Source organism: Hemiscyllium ocellatum, chromosome 37, assembly GCF_020745735.1.
Source record: "Hemiscyllium ocellatum isolate sHemOce1 chromosome 37, sHemOce1.pat.X.cur, whole genome shotgun sequence".
In the NCBI taxonomy this organism is placed as follows: Eukaryota; Metazoa; Chordata; class Chondrichthyes; order Orectolobiformes; family Hemiscylliidae; genus Hemiscyllium; species Hemiscyllium ocellatum.
The window spans coordinates 8,554,426-8,571,116 of NC_083437.1; the positions used below are offsets into that span (position 1 = coordinate 8,554,426).

Genomic DNA, 16,691 nt, shown 5'->3' on the forward strand with positions numbered 1-16,691 from the left:
TATTGTGTGCCTGAAGTTGGCTGTCCAGTTCTGTCTGGTTGTGCTAACCCTGTCCATATAGAGTTGTTGAAAGGTTTGTTCTTCATGTAAGTGCTGAAACTGCTTTCAAAACTAACAATGTGGTCACGTAAATCTAAACACAGTTTGTGCAGTTTTAAACTAAGCATCTTCTAACAACTGCATGGAAATACTTAATTTTAGCATTCAATAAATAAACTTTTAGACTGTATTTCCATTTCCACTTCTTTGGCCATGGTGATCCTGAGGCTAGCCATAATGTTCATGTAAATGGTCTGCACGGTGAGTGGGATTTTGTTTGATCTATGCCCATGAGACCACAAGATTTCAGTAGGTTTAAGGAGACAAAATTCTGCAATTTAGTTGTATTGCTGTATTATTTTAGTAGTGTAATTTGTGAATGTTATACTTCAAATGAAGCAGTAAACTTCATTACTTTCAATCAAATGGAATGTGGATATAACAGACATCTTTGGAATAATGGAGTTTTTGTAAGAAAAATGGTGAAGAAAAGATGTTATGAATAATTTAGAAGATGGATGGTTTGGTTAACCTAGTTGCTTTATCAATGATGTTTTTCTGTGTTTCTTGAGATTTTTGTGTGCACGTCTTGCTCTTGCGAGTAGTTGTGGCAATGCAAAATGTTCTTTTGACTTGCTGTTTGTCCTACCAATCTGACATTTCAACATTTGCAAAATATTGATGCAATATATTCAAGCACAATCATTTTTGTGATTGGTTGAAAATTGATAAAGAAACTGTTTTCCTGGCGGACAACAGAGGGAAAAAACTTGGATTTACAAAGCACATCCTATAACCTTAGAGGACGCCAAGATACTTGGTAACCAACAAAGCACTGTTTAAAGTGCAGCCATTATTGAAATGTAAACAAGTTTAATCAAACATTGCATAGCATGAAATGAATTGACCAGTGTCTGAATTTAGGGATCATGGCCTTGGTAATTTCTCTAAGAACTTAATTGTCCAGTTGGAATATTTCTGATTGATCTAAATATGACACTCCCTGAGGTTAATATTTAGAAAACCTTTTTCCTGTTGGTGACAATTTATGTTGAAGCTTTTCATTATTACTTGCCCAGTACCTCAAATCTATGCAGGTTTTGGTATTTATAGTATGTCTTCCCCATCTTAAAAATCGCACAACACCAGGTTATAGTCCAACAGATTTAATTGGAAGCACCAGTTTTCGGAGCGCCGCTCCTTCATCAGGTGGTTGTGGAGGACACAATTGTAAGGCACAGAATTTATAGCAAAAGTTTACAGTGTGATGTAACTGAAATTACACATTGAAAAATACCTTCATTGTTTGTTGAGTCTTTCATCTATTTTAATACCATGATATTTCACTTCTTTCATGTGTAATTCACAAAACTTTTTTAAAAAAAGTTACATTCTCAGGATAACTGTAACAATTGGTGTTAGCCAGACAATATATTGAAGGTGTTAGCCCACTGTGTTCTCTGTCTATGCTATAATGTTTAGACTGATTCTAATCTAAAAAGTGTGATAACAGAGTTTTGCATGAATTCATGCAATTTTTGAGCAAAGTACAATGTAACACTGCAAGTACAAATTCACCCCACAAACGTATATGTATGTGTGCGCATATGGGTCTTCGTGTGTGTGTGTATGTGTGTCTCTCTGTTTCGGGTGGGGTTTTTTTGTGTGTGTGTGTGTGTGTGTGTGTGTGTGTGTGTGTGTGTGTGTGTGTGTGTGTGTGTATGTGAGAGAGTGTGTGAGTGTCTAAGTCTGTGAGGGGGTGCATGTGAGAGTGCGGGAGTGTGTGTATCTAGGATGGGGGGGTTGTGAGTGTTTGTGTGAGTGTGTATATATGTGCACATGAGTGTAGAGTGGTCTAAGTCTGTGAAAGGATGCGTGTGGGAGTGTGTGTGTGTGTGTGTGTCTGTGTATATGGGTCCATGTGTATGTATGTGTGTGTGTGTGTGTGTGTGTGTGTGTATATATATATATATACACAGTGCAATGGTGGTCACCTGGAGTGTGACATGAACTCAAGGTCCCGCTTGAGGCCCTCCCTATGGGTACAGAACTTAGCTATCAGCCTCTGCTCGGCCACCTTTTGCTGCTGTCTGTCCCGAAATCCGCCTTGGAGGATGGTCACCCGACGGTCTGAGGTCAAATGTCCTGGACCGCTGAAGTGTTCTCCAACTGGGAGGGAACACTCCCGCCAGTTTGTTGTGCGGTGCCCAGTCATCCGTTGCCGTAACCTTTGCTCTGTTTTCCCGTGGTACCATGCCTCGAGACATGCTTGTCTGCAACATATAGGATAGACAACGTTGGCTGAGTCACATGAGTACCTGCCAAGTACATGGTGGGAGGTGACCCACGTTTAATGGTGGTATCCATGTCCACATTCTAACACGTCTTGCAGCGCATACCGTAACAGGGGTGAATTTGTACTTGTTACATTGTACTTCGCTCAAAAACTGCTTGAATTCATGTAAAACGCTGTTATCTCACTTTTTAGATTAGAATCAGTCTAAACATTATCGCATAGACAGAGAACACAGGGGGCTAACACCTTCAATATATTGTCTGGCTAACACCAATTGTTACAATTATCCTGAGAATGTAATGTTTTAAAAAAAAGTTTTATGATTTACACATGAAAGAAGTGAAATATCATGGTATTAAAATAGATGAAAGACTCAACAAACAATGAAGGTATTTTTCAATGTATCATTTCAGTTGCATCACACTAAACTTTTGCTATAAATTCTGTGTCTTACAATTGTGTCCTCCACAACCACCTGATGAAGGAGCGGCGCTCCAAAAGCTAGTGCTTCCAATTAAACCTGTTGGACTATAACCTGGTGTTGTGATTTTCAACTTTGTACACCCCATTGCAGCACCAGCATCTCTAAATCATTACCCAATCTTAGCAGATTCTATTGAACTTTTGTAATTTGTGCACTTTTGAAGTGTAGTCAGTGTTGTGAAATGGGCCAACCAATTTTAATACTGCAAGTGCCACAAAAACATTGGTGGTAATGACTTGATCTACTTGCTCCTCTTCCTCTCCCTAATACTGGGCCCTCCTTTCTGCAACAATTTGTAACAATTACAGGCTCTTTGAAGAAGCAATCCAATAAAATAAAGTAATTGTATAATAGAATTAAAAAACTGCTGCCATACATTCAAGTGTTCTTGATGAAAACTAATTTTGGTCTAGTCTCTACAATGTCTAAGCAGACAACTCAGTCAGTTTCTAAGCTGATGTCCTAGTCATGCTTTATTCTTGAAAGATCTCCGTTCCTAACGTTATTTTTTCCTTTGTGTTCCTCATGCTGCTGCCAGGCCTCAGAATTTTGCATACCATTCTGTGGGGAAGTATGACATTTTAAAGCTGTCCGATTGGAATACTGTCCGGGTAATCCTTTGTTGTTCCAGCCTACAAAAAAGAATCTGTTTCTATCCAACGTTTTTCTCCTTGGAGATGGTTATCTACTGCTTTAAGACAACAAGGATTCTGCACTTATTGGTAATAAGAGAAAGTGACTTCTTCTCAAACTAAGTCTTGAAGCTTGAATCCTACACACGTAAATTGGATGATCTTCCACTTGGAGAGGTATAAATTTCAATGGGCTGGTATCCCAGAATTCTAGAGCCTTGGGTTTGAATCCTGCTATAGTGAATGATGAAATTAAAATTCACTTAAAAAGCTCTTGAATAAAAAGCTTGCAAAATGGAATTGTCATAAAAAAAACGCTTGTAGTTCACTAATGTTCATTAAGAAATTGCTGTCCTTGTCTTGTCTGGCCTACGTGTAACTCCAGATCCACAAACTGCTGTCCAGGTAATTAGAGGTGGGTAATTAATGCTAGCCTACAGACTAAACCCTCATTCGTTGAATAAATTTAAAAATTAACTTCCCGATACATGGGGTCCTTGCTTTATGAACATTTGTACTTGAGAGAATGATTTCTTGGTGAGATAAGGGTGTAATTTTAAACTCCCAAGAAATGTACATATCCTGGACTTAACGAACTGCTGCTGTACGTTGTCCTGCGTTGTGTTCCAACTTGGGTGCAAATTGAGTTGCGAGTGGACTGCAGCATGGAGCCTACTTGCAGCCCTGGACTGCCAGTATTGAAATTTGTTTGCCAAGTTATGCCATTCCGTTTGTTCACTTTTTTGTAGTTTTAGGTTCCCATCTGTACCTCATGCAATGCTGCCGAACTTGGTGTCAAATATGTCAAACCAATTACTGCTACTGAGCAATTAGGTACCATTTTATAGTCAGAGCAAAATAGACTGATTCAGGAAACATGATTTTACACAAGTGAAAGATTTGCTGAATTGCAGAATTTCTCTGGCTGGAAGTAAGTGTGCAAATTATTGCCCTGGGGTTTTGTTTTTGTTTTTGTTTGTGTTTTAGTTTGCTTGGGATTTGGTGGTTTCAATGGAATTATCTACTTGTCAAACTGTTGGAAAGGGCATTTTGGCAAAAAGTAGAAAATCTGGATGAAAGACCTCACTTAGAGAACCTTTCGGCTATTTCTTGGAATAGCAGTTGAGGACAAAGCAGCCGACCAAAGATTATATTGTTTAGTTTAAATGCTGTGGAAGCACAGCATGGTGAGTATTGTGTTTTAGTGATTTCGATTTGGGTTCCAGAGTGCGTTCTCAGTAACAACTCTGCTTTAAAGTATTTCATGGAATATGAATGTTGATAAAGCTAGCATTCATTAATTTTTACTTACCCTTGAGAAGATGGTAGTGATTTGTTGTCTTGAACTACTGTAGTCCATCTGGTATAGGTACCATATATGCTGGTGGAAAAGTCAATTTTTTAAAGTTTTTTTTAAAAGGTTGAATTTATGGGTTCAACTTTTACATGGATACTACTTTTGAGAGGCTGAAATGCATGCTGTTGTCCACAATACTGTATTGTTAGCAGAAGCGCAAATTATCTCTAATCGAGTAAAGAAAAACATTGCAACAATTATGGTAATTGCTAAATAAAGACATAGAAACAAAAATGAATTAGTAAACTTTTATTTGTACATACAAAAAGTGAGGTAGAAATATAATACAGCTTTAAATTACAAATACATGGTACATCTTAAACATGTCAAAGATTGCTTTTGTGCAGTCTTAGTTCTCTGCTGAAGTACTAAGTCATGCCTTCTCATGCCTGAAAATCCGAAATTCCTTCCTCCTTTGATTTGTTTCGTGCATGGATTTGGAAAGCTTCTCAACACCTTTTTCATTGTAATAATTTTCAAGTACCCCCACTCAGCAACTTTTTCTCCAGTTGTGACCGCTTGCTAGGTTTACCTCTGGCACACTTTTGTTTTGGCATTGCCTGAAGTTAGTTTGATATCTTTGTCCAGTCTGTCAAGTTTCTCCGAAACCTACAATTCTCTTGCTGTTTCATGGTTATTTGTTGTCTTATCTTAGAATCTCTGCAACTTAATAACTTTCAGTTTAAAGTCTGCTGTATTTTTTTCCCCTGTAGGACATTTCATCACAAAATGAAGAAATTTCAAAACCTCAACTGAGCATGCCTGTATTCAATGAGTGTGGCAGGGGAACTGAGCTACACACAAAAGGAGATTGTTATTTGACTCTGACCTGATGCTTCTTAAACTTTCATGCCAAATCGGTGTGAATTGTTCCATCAAAACACAACAAAATCCATTTCCTCATTGTAGCATTTATGAACATGATGATACGTTGACCCTCAACTGTTGATCTGTTATCTGTGAAGAACTAGGGCTGACCTTTTCAAGATATATATGGAAAATTCCAAATTGTTTGGCCAAAGATAGGAGGTTGACTTCTACATCGACTTTTTCTTGAGTATATACGATGTATTCACTGTTAGTTTACTGGAAGAGTTCCAGTGTTTCGATGGTGAATGAAATGACATAAGTCATAGTGGTGTTTGGCTTGAGTGGAACTTGCAGGTGGTGGTGTTACCATCCATCTGCTGACCTTATCCTTCCAGCCAGTAGAATCCACATGTTTAAAAGGACTGTTGAAGAAAACTTTGCTTGCTGTTGTCGTCGACTTTGGTAGATACTGTGTTGATGATGAAGGGAGCAATTGTTTCTGATGAAGGATGATATGCTGGTCAAGCTGACGGCTCTGTCCTGTTTGATCCCCATCTCTGGTGCTAAATAGATCTTGGCATGCTTTCTGTTCCTGAATGCTAAATTGTTCATTTTAGATGTAACAAAATTCAGTGCTGTTTGGATTTGAGCTATTTTTCCCACAGTCATGATCTCCATTGCTTATTAGAAAGTACAGATTTTGAGATATTATTGATTGCTCACCTCAGTAGTGAGAAAATAGATAGGTTAAAATGTTTCTGTCTTAAGTAATTATCAGCTTCAGATTTTGGTATTAAACACATTTCTTCACTTGGAAAGCAATATTGTTGCACTTAATGGATCATGAATGTTAAATCCATTAGTGAAACAATACTTGCTTTGCCTCCTTTTACAGACAATTTTCATGCCTTTCACCCTCAAGATGTTGATTTCTTACTGGTATGCTGTCTCTTTGGCAGTGATTTTAGTGCTTAATCTGACTGCTCAAAGCCGGACTTGAATCAATTTGGCATACTGCAGTATTAATTGGCGGCTTTGTCTTGCAGCACAAATGAGGGAGAGTAGCATTGCACTTTTAATTAAGCTGCTGCTCATTGCCTGTAATATCCTCTCCCTGCATATTTTAAAAACCAAACTTGCTGTCTTAAGTCCTATCCTCAGCTGCTGAAAGGTATGACAGTGGCGGGCTGATGTATTTGCACGAGCCCTGTGAGGAAAGTGACTCATGTAACCTTTTTATTCAACTCAAAAGCTTATTGATAACTTGGCAATTATAGTACTCACTGCAGATGGTGGGCATGTTCCTACAGTAAGTAATGTGGGATATAAATCCATTGGATCCTAAACTAAAACAGAGTTTTGCTGTTGTTATTACAGGTATCACTTTGTCATACAGGGTCATAAAAGTTGTACAACACAAACAGACCTTTCGGTCCAACCAGTCCATACTGAACATAATCCCAAACTAAACAAGTTCCACCTGCCTGCTCCTGTCCCATATCCTTTCAAACCTTTCCTATTCATGTACTTACAACATTTAAAAGACATTTGGGTAATTGTACCCATATCCACCATTTTGTCAGGATGTTTTATTGGACAAAATTTCAGATATTAGTAAAACCTATCTTATATACTAAACCGTCTTGTTTAAAGCTGATCTATTAACTTGGTGTTTTTCAGCACCAAGTTTGTTAGGCTATTTCTGCCTCTTGATCATAAACTTAGAACACTGTTACATTTACAAATCTCACTGTGCAACTTGAAACCAAACAAGGCTGGCCCAGGGTTTACTTAAAGGTTGACTGTTTTACCAGTGTGACAATCATTAGTTAAAGTAATGAGAACATTGTATTCATTTATGGGTGCAAATTTCTTCTAGTAGCCTGTGAACTACACCATTTGCTCACTAATGTCGTTTAGGGAAGGAAATCTGCCATCCTCACCTGGTGTAGCATATATGTGACTACAGAGCCACAGTAATGTGATTGACTGTCAACTGCCCTCTGAAAATGGCCGAGCAAGCCACACAGTTGTATCATTGTAACAAAGTCTCAACAAAGAAGTGAAACTAGATGGACCACTTGGCATCAACCTAGGCACCGGAAAAGGCAATGGCAGAAAGGGCTGTTTTGACCATGCAAAGCCCACCTTTGTAACAACTGGGCCCAAGTGCCAAAATTGAGAGAGCTATCTCAAAGACCAATCAACAGTCTGACATAATCATATTCGCAGAATCATATCTTTCAATGACCCAAAACCACCATCAACATTTCTGGATTTGTCCTGTCCCATTGGCAGGATAGACTCAGCAGAAGTGGCATCCAGTCAAGAGGGAAATGCCCTGGAAGGTCCTCAACATTGACTCTGGACATGAGGTCTCATGGCTTCAGGCTAAATATGGGCAAGGAAAGCTCCTGCTGATTTGCCACCTACGTTTACTAATAAATCAATCATCAATCTTGAACAGCACTTTGAGGAAGCACTGAAGGTGGCAAGGGTGTGTAATGTACTCTGTGTGAGGGATTTCCATATCCATCAACAACAGTGGCTTGGCAGCAGCACTACTGACCAAGTTGGTTGATGTAGGACATAGCTGTGAGTCTAGGTCTGCGGCAATTGGTGAGGAAACCAACCAGAGGGAAAAACATAACTTCATTGCTGACCTGTCTGCTGCATATGCATCTGCCTGTGACTATAAGAATGCCACTTTGCAATCCTTGTGGAGACAAAGTCCTGCCTTCAGGTTGAGACACAAAGCACATCACGGGGCAAACTCTCTGAAGTTGGAGTCATGCCTGGCACATACAAAGATGGTTGTTGTAGCGAGTTTTGAGAAGACATGCAGCTTGGGTTGAGGTTATGGTTGCAGGTTTGCTCGCTGAGCTGGGAGGTTTGTTTTCAGATGTTTCGTCACCATAATCTGAGTCTCCGGATGAAGCACTCGTGGCATGGTCCGCTTTCTAATTGTGTTCAGGTTTCCTAGGGTGGTTGATGACATTTCATGTTGACATAATTTCTGTAGTGATGTCATTTCCTGTTCTTTTTCTCAGGGGGTGGTAAATGGGAGCCAAGTCATTATGTATATTGATAGAGTTCCAGTTGGAATGCCATGCTTCCAGGAATTCTCATGCGTGTCTCTTTTTGGCTTGTCATAGGATGGATATCTTGTCCCAGTCGAAGTGGTGACCTTCCTCATTTGTATGTAAGGATACTAGAGAGTGTGGGTCATGTCTTTTTGTGGCTAGTTGATGTTCATGTGTTCTGGTAGCGAGTTTTCTGCCTGTTTTTCCACTGTAGTGTTTGTTACAGTACTTGCAAGGTATTTTGTAAATGACATTAGTTTTGCTTGGTGTCTGTATCGGGTCTTTCAAGTTCATTAGCTGCTGTTTTAGTGTTTTGGTGGGTTTGTTGGCTACCATGATGCCAAGGGGTCTGAATAGTCTGGCAGTCATTTCCGTGATGTCTTTGATGTGGAGGAGAGTGGCAAGGGTTTCTGGATGTGTTTTGTCTGCTTGTTGGAGTTTGTTGCTGAGAAATCGGCGTACTGTGTTCATTGGGTACCCGTTCTTTTTGAATACAGTGTATAGGTGATTTTTCTCTGCTCTGTGTAGTTCCTCTGTGCTGCAGTGTATGGTGGCTTGTTGAAAAAATTTTCTAATGCAGTTTCATTTGTGGTTGTTAGGATGACTGCTTCTGTAGTTCAGTATTTTGTCCGTATGTGGTGGTTTCCTGTAGATGCTGTTTTGAAGTTCCCCATTGGCTGTTCGCTCTACTGTGACATCTTGGAATGTTGTTTTCCTCCTCTTTAGTGAATTTTGTGCCAGTGCAAGTATTATTGATGATCTTGAAGGTTTCCTCTAATTTGTTTCATTTAGTGATGACAAAGGTGTCATCTATGTAGCGGACCCAAAGTTTGGATTGAAATGTTGGCAGAGCTAGAGTCTCTGCATTACTGCCTCTGCTACGAACCTTGATATCAGAGATCCATGGGTGTTCTTATGGTGTGTCTGTAGGTTTTGTTATTGAAGTTGAAGCTGAAGTGGGTGGTAAGGCATAGCTTCAATAGCTGGATGACATTGACCTTGCTGGTGTTGGGTGTATGTGTCTTTGGTTCTTCTAATAATGTAGTCGGTATTTACTTGGCCAGGTTGATGTAGATGGATGTGATCAGGGTTGTTACATCAAAGGAGACCGTTATTTCATCCTCTTCTATCTTGGTGTCTTTGGTCTTCAGGAGTGGATGGCGTGATGTGAGTATTCGACAAAGTGTTTTAGTTTTTGATGTAGCTCCTTGGCCAATCTGTAATGGTTGTGGTGGTTGAGTCATCTCAGCTTCAAGGTGTACGTCAATAGGAGTTCTTCAGGATTATTTTCTAGATCTGACCATTTTATCTGATTCATCAATGACCTTCCCTCCACCGTAAGGTCAGAAGTGTGGATGGTTCCGTGAAGATTACACAATGGTCAGCACCATTCATGACATCTCCGATACTGAAGCAGACCATGTTCAAAAGCAGCAATATCCAGGGTTGGGCTGACGAGTGGCAAGTAAATTTGCACGACACAAATTCCATGCAATAACCATCTCCAATCAGAGACAATCTGACCACTGGTGGGTGACATTCACTGATGTTACCATCACTGAACCCTTGGGTTATCGACATCATTGGGGTTACCATTGACCAGAAACTCAGTCGCTGTGTTTATGTGGCAAGATTAGTTATGAGAGCAGGTTAGAAATGCTGCAGCAAATAACTCACCACCTGACTCCCCAAAGTCTGTCCACAATCTACAAAGCACAAGTCAGCAGTGTGAAGGAATCCTCATCTAACTGGATGGGTGCAGCTCCAACAGACTTCAAGATGCTAGACACAATTCAGAAGAAAGCAGTCTGCTTGATTGGCACCATATGTACACACATTCACATCCTCCTCCACCAGTATTCAGTACCAGCAGTGTTTACTATCTATAATATACACTACAATAGAAAATTCACCAGAGATCCTGAGACGACATCTTTCAAACCTAATACTTACATCCATCTAGAACGGCAAGGCAACAGACTCATGGGAACACCACCACCTGCAAGTGACCCTCCAAGCACTCACCATTCTGATTTAGAAATACATCGCCATTCCTTCAGTGTCAGGCCAAACTCCTGGAATTCCCTCCCTTTGGGCATGGTGGATAAATCTACTGCATGTGAACTGCAGGAGTTCAGGAAGGCAGCTCGCCAACACTTTCTCAAGGGAACTAGGGGTGGGCAATAACTTCTGGCCAGCCAGTGATGCACATGTCCCATGAGTGGAAAATAGAAATCGCAGTCACCTGTTTGCACTGTGAACAGGGAAACCACTCAAAGTGGAGATTATAGAAGCTTCAATTGTGGGAATAAGGGGAAAAGTCGCTGCTGATTGGTGAAATTCCTGTCACAAAGAAAAATGGGTTGTGGTTGTTGGATGTCAGTCATTTCAGCTCTAGGTTTCCATGCAGCGGTTCAGGGTAGTGTAAGTTCAGGATAGTGTCTTACACCTAACCATCTTCAGCTACTTCATCAATGACCTTCCCTCTATCATTAAGTCAGAAGTGGGATGTTCACTGATGACACTACAATGTTCAACACCATTAGCGACTCCTCAGTTATTGAATTAGTCCATGTTCAAATGCAGCTAGACTTTGACAATATCCAGGTTTAGGTTGATGAGTGGCAAGTGATATTCATGCCACATGTACCAGGCAATGACCTTCTCCAGCAAGAGAAAATCTAAGCATTGGTGCTTCACATTCAGTGGCATTACTATCACTGAATCCTCTACTAACAATAACTTTGGTGTTACCTTTGACTGGAAGCTAAACTGGACTCATTATATGAATGCTATAATGGCAAGAGCAGTTAAGAGGCCACCAATCTTTCAATGACTAACTCACCACCTTATTCCCCAAGTTTTCCCACAATCTGCAGGGTGCAAGTCAGGAGTGTGATGGAATACTCCCCACTTACCTGAATGAATACAGTGCCAGCAACAGTCAAGAAGTTTAACGTGATCCAAGACCAATCAGCCCACTTGATTGACACATTCACAAATATTCACTACCTCCACCACCAAATGTTTAGTAGTAGCAGTCTATACCATCTGCAAGATGCACTGAAAAAACTCTCAAGGCTCCTGACATCACCTTCCAAACTGTCATACTGCTACCTAGACAGGCAAGGGCAACGTATTTCTGGCGATAATGCCACCTGCAAGTTCCCCTCTAAACCACTCATCATCCTGATTTGGAAACTTTTCACCATTCCTTCAGGGTCGGTGGGTCAAACTCCTTGAGCTGCTTCCCTAATGGCATTATGGATCTGCCTACACCAGTTGGATCTCGGCAATTCAAGAAGGCAGTTTTCCACAACCTTATCCAGGGATGGGCAATAAATCCTGGCCCAGCCAGTGACACCATCATCCTGTGAATGAGTAAATAAAAGGGGTGAATACCGCTTTCAATCAGTAAGATTTGAAGCAAGTGGATGAATATTTAGTGAAGTAATGTGTATTATAGTGGAACCACTCTACTACTCAGGTTGTTACGATCTCCATAGAAATGAATGACATCTGATAAATTTATACTTCGGGTTAATAGCTGAACAGCAAGATTTTCAAACATGTATTGTACTAAACAGACTAAAATCTTGATTGACTCAATTTTATTTGCTATAATAGGCAATTTGTTTAATCTATGGAACAGAACCTTTTAACATATTTGGAAAAATATCAAGTTTGTTTTACATTGTCCTTTAAGTAGACATTTAGTTGTCCAAAACTATTCTCTGCTTTTGAGGGTTTACTTCAAGTATTTTTATTTCCCAGCCTGGAAACCTTTTAATCTAAGAACTGTGCATGATAGTGAGTGCCACCCCCAAGATTTCACAAGATCCAAGATGCTATCCAGTTTTCCAAATGCCTGTATTCTGATTGTTTTTCAATATTTTGTGCATTATTACTTATCAACTGCTCTTTAGCAAATGATGTGATTTGACTAATCTTCATAGAGCTATTCACTTTTTATATTTCTCCCTTATGGAAGGTATGCGTCAACTGCTTTCTCCTTCACAAGGTATTGGGAATAGTGGACTACAGTTAGGAAATGAAACCCCCATTAAGATTGAAGGAAAAGACATTAAGGAATAGCTGATTGGCATAAAGAAAGTGTGGCATTATTACCTATTTGTCATACAAATTTACTCAATTGGCTTTAAATACTTTTATTTGTGGGCTTTTTGTTCCCGGATGTTTTCTTCTTCAAAAGCAATTTTTCTAGGGATTCTTAACCGGGTAATTCAGCTGTCTGTGTATTTTGAACTAACTTTTTAACAATGATGAAGAATGACAAAGAGAAATGTGATCAACTGATGAGTGAAAAGGGAACTTAGTTATTTTGATAAGAGCAAGTGCTTCCAGCTGGGGCTTGTAACAAAATGTTCCTGCAGCATGATTCTGCTGACATGTAAACATCATGCACTCTGACCCAATTCATTTTCACCCAGTTGTTTACTTATCTTTAAGATGTTATTGCTTTCTTGGTTTCATGTGCATACCGAGGGCCCTGTACTACTTTTTGGTGAGGGAATTAGTAAAGCAGGCAGTGGAGATAGTGCTTTCTAAGAATAAAATCCAAGGGGCTATCTTTCCTTCCTATTTATCCTCATCTCAGTGATCCATGCACTGGCCATCTCCCAGAGATTAGTTAAATTTGCAGTTACTTTCAGGAGGTGTCTCCATCTTCCTTTTAAATATATAGGAAGTGGCATGTTCCATGAGTTTGAGAAAAGATCCCTCTTGGACTGTGCAAAAGGGTGGTTAGAGGCTGTCTGATCACTAGTAAATTCTAGGGATTTCCTTTTTTTTGGACTATTATGAATGGAATAGTTTCTTGTTTTTAAGCTATTGAAGTAATAAACATGTTAGGACATCAGTTTCTACTGTATTGTTCATCTAGCTTTTTGTTTCATTTGTCCTCATTGTTATAACAAAATTAGCTATTTGTTTATTGTTCCACCTGTATTTGAAACAAAATATGCTTGTACAATTGGATAAAAGTTGCAGTTTATAAATGAATTTATCTCTGATAAATAATCAAGGATTGGCAGGTGAGTCTGGGCAGGCTAGCAGTTAGAAAATAGTTTGTAACCACCAGTACCAACAAACTGTAGGTACTGAGAAAGAATTGACACTTGATCCTGAAGCAATCATACTGGACTCAAAACGTTAACTCTTTCTCTCTCTACAAGATGCTGCCAGATCTGCTGAGTTTATCCAGTATTTTGTGTTCATGTTTGACACTTCTGTCTCCTATAAGAAAGATTAGCACATCCTGGAGATGGTGTATATGTACTAGATTTTGGACAGCAGTGTTGTAATGTGCACTTTACATAACTACCACTAAAATTGTGAACAGGCTAGAAAACAAATGCCATGATGTGGAGGTGCCGGTGTTGGACTGGAATGGACAAAGTCAGAAGTCACACAGTATAAGTGATAGTCCAACAGGTTTATTTGAAGTCACGAGCTTTCGGAGTGCTGCTGTTTCATCGGATGAAGTGACACATATGAAGCTCGTGATTTTAAATAAACCTGTTGGACTAAAACTATTTGAGCTCCAATTTAGAAGATAAATAGCAACAGTTATATTTGTGATGTGTCTATATTTTTAAATAGGATTTTAATGTCCGGAAATCTTGCAGTATAGGTCCAGTCAGCCTGTGATGTTCGGATAATTTAATTCTGTTGGCTGTGCTACAGATTAAATTTTCCTGAGACTAGCGTGTTACTACACAGTGGGCATTCAGCAGATCACTTTGAGAGGAAACCATTAGCAATGACTGCTTTGGTTGGATTAGTGTGTGTTTGTGTTGAGCTTTGGGTAATTATCTTTGTTCTAAATCACATTCAAACTGTGAACATTATCTGATTGTACTGATTAAGATCCATTTGATCTGTTTAATGCTTCTTGAGCATTTTAATGTTCTACTAAATTAAGGATCTGTTTGCATTTTTATATCAAGCCATGTTTCCTTTATGCAGGCTGCCTTCCAGTCTGGCCAGAATGCAGCTCCTCCTCCACTTGTATACACTCAAAATCCACAGACAATGACTACACAACCACAGACCAGACAGGTAAGATGCGTCTGGGGAATGCCACTACAGAATGTGACTTAATTTCACATTTAAAATTGTGGTTTGAAAAGGCATGCTTTTGGTGTAATGCATTTATTTTGAGTGCTTTCCACAGCAGAATAATTGCCAGGCTGTCAATGAACACTGCGCTGTTAACTAATGAGTGTAGTTAACATTCTGTGCCATATTTGCATAGAAACTGGTTCGTATCAACAAAGATGAATAGTAACATTTCTCCATTTAAAATTCAATTTTAAAGTAAGATGCAGCAGTAATATAAACACGTTTAGAATGTGCTGAGTTATTTATTCTGAACTTAGTCCAAATATGAGTTCATGAAAAACAGTTTCAGTTTATTAAAGTTAACAATTCAAACATCATTGAGAAACCATGATGATGATGTTAGAACAAAGAAAATTTACAGCCCAGGAATAGGCCCTTCAAGCCTAAGCCGATCCAAATCTACTGTCTGAACCTGTCTCCCAATTCCTAAGCATCTGTGTCCCTCTGCCGCGCCCCCCCCACTCCTGCATCTGTCCAGAGGTATCTTAAATGAATCTACCATGCCTGCCTCTATTACCTCTGCTGGCAACGCGTTCCAGATGCCCACCACCCTCTGTGTGAAGTACTTGCCGCATGTATCGCCCTTAAACTTTCCACCTCTCACCTTGAAACCGTGACCCCTCGTTATTGAATCCTTCACTCTGGAAAAAGCTTATCTCTATCCACCCTGTCTATACCCTTCAGGATTTTGTAAACCTCAATCTCCTTTTTTCTAATGAAAACAAACCTAACCTATTAAACGTCTCTTCATACCTAGCACCTTCCATACCAGGCAACATCCTCGTAAACCTTCTCTGCACCCTCTCCAAAGTGTCCACATCCTTTTGGTAATGTGGCAACCAGAACTGTACACAGTATTCTAAATATGGCCGAACCAATGTCTTGTATAATTTTAACATGACTTGCCAGCTCTTATACTCAATATCCCATCCAATGAAGGCAAGCATACTATATGCCTTCTTGACCACTCTATCCACCTGTGCGGCATCCTTCAGGGTACAATGGATCTGCATTTCCAGATCTCTCTGCCCATCAACTTTTCCCAAGGTTCTTCAGTTCATTGTATAATTCGCTCTAGAATTAGTCTTGCCTAAATACATCACCTCACATTTTGTCTGGATTGAAATCCATCTGCTACTTTTCCACCCAACTCTCCAGTCTATCTAAGTCCTCCTGTATTCTTTTGACAGTCTCTTATGCTTTCTACTACTCCATCAATCTTCGTGTCATCTGCAAACTTGCTGATCATATAAACAGAACCGGCTTCCAGATCATCTATGTATATCACAAACAATAGTGGCCCCAACACTGACCGCTGTGGAACACCACTGGTCACCTTTCTCCATTTCGAGAAACTCCCTTCAACTACTACTCTCTATCACCTGTTTCTCAACCAGATCTTTATCCACCTAGTTAGAACACCCTGCACACCATATGACTTGACTTCCTCCATTAGTCTACCATGGGGAACCTTATCAAATGCCATGTATATGACATCAACAGCCCTTCCTTCATCTATCAACTTGGTCACTTCCTCAAAGAACTCTATTCAGTTGGCAAGGCACGATTTACCTCGCACAAAACCATGTTGCTTATCACTGATAAGCCCATTCTTTTCTATTCTAAATAGAAATAGATCCTATCCCTCAGTACCCTCTCCAGCAACTTTCCCACCACTGACATCTGGCTCACTGGTCTGTAATTACCCGGAATATCCCTACTACCCTTGTGCAAGGCGAACAACAGTCTTCCGGCACCAGTATTTAAGGATGCCACAAAGATATCTGTCAGGGCCCCAGCTATTTCCCCCTTGCCTCCCTCAGCAACCTTGGGAGGGTTTCAGATT

General features: G+C 39.8%; 1 protein-coding gene across 1 annotated transcript in view; it reads left to right on the forward strand.

Moving 5' to 3' along the window:
- The window catches only part of LOC132833800 (eukaryotic translation initiation factor 4 gamma 3-like), a 356,819-nt gene that overhangs the window by 163,256 nt on the left and 176,872 nt on the right, over window positions 1–16,691 (forward strand). Inside the window, exon 4 of the mRNA XM_060852385.1 lies at window positions 14,690–14,782. Within this exon, the coding sequence (XP_060708368.1) occupies window positions 14,690–14,782 (93 nt within the window). The remainder of the gene's footprint in view (window positions 1–14,689; window positions 14,783–16,691) is intronic.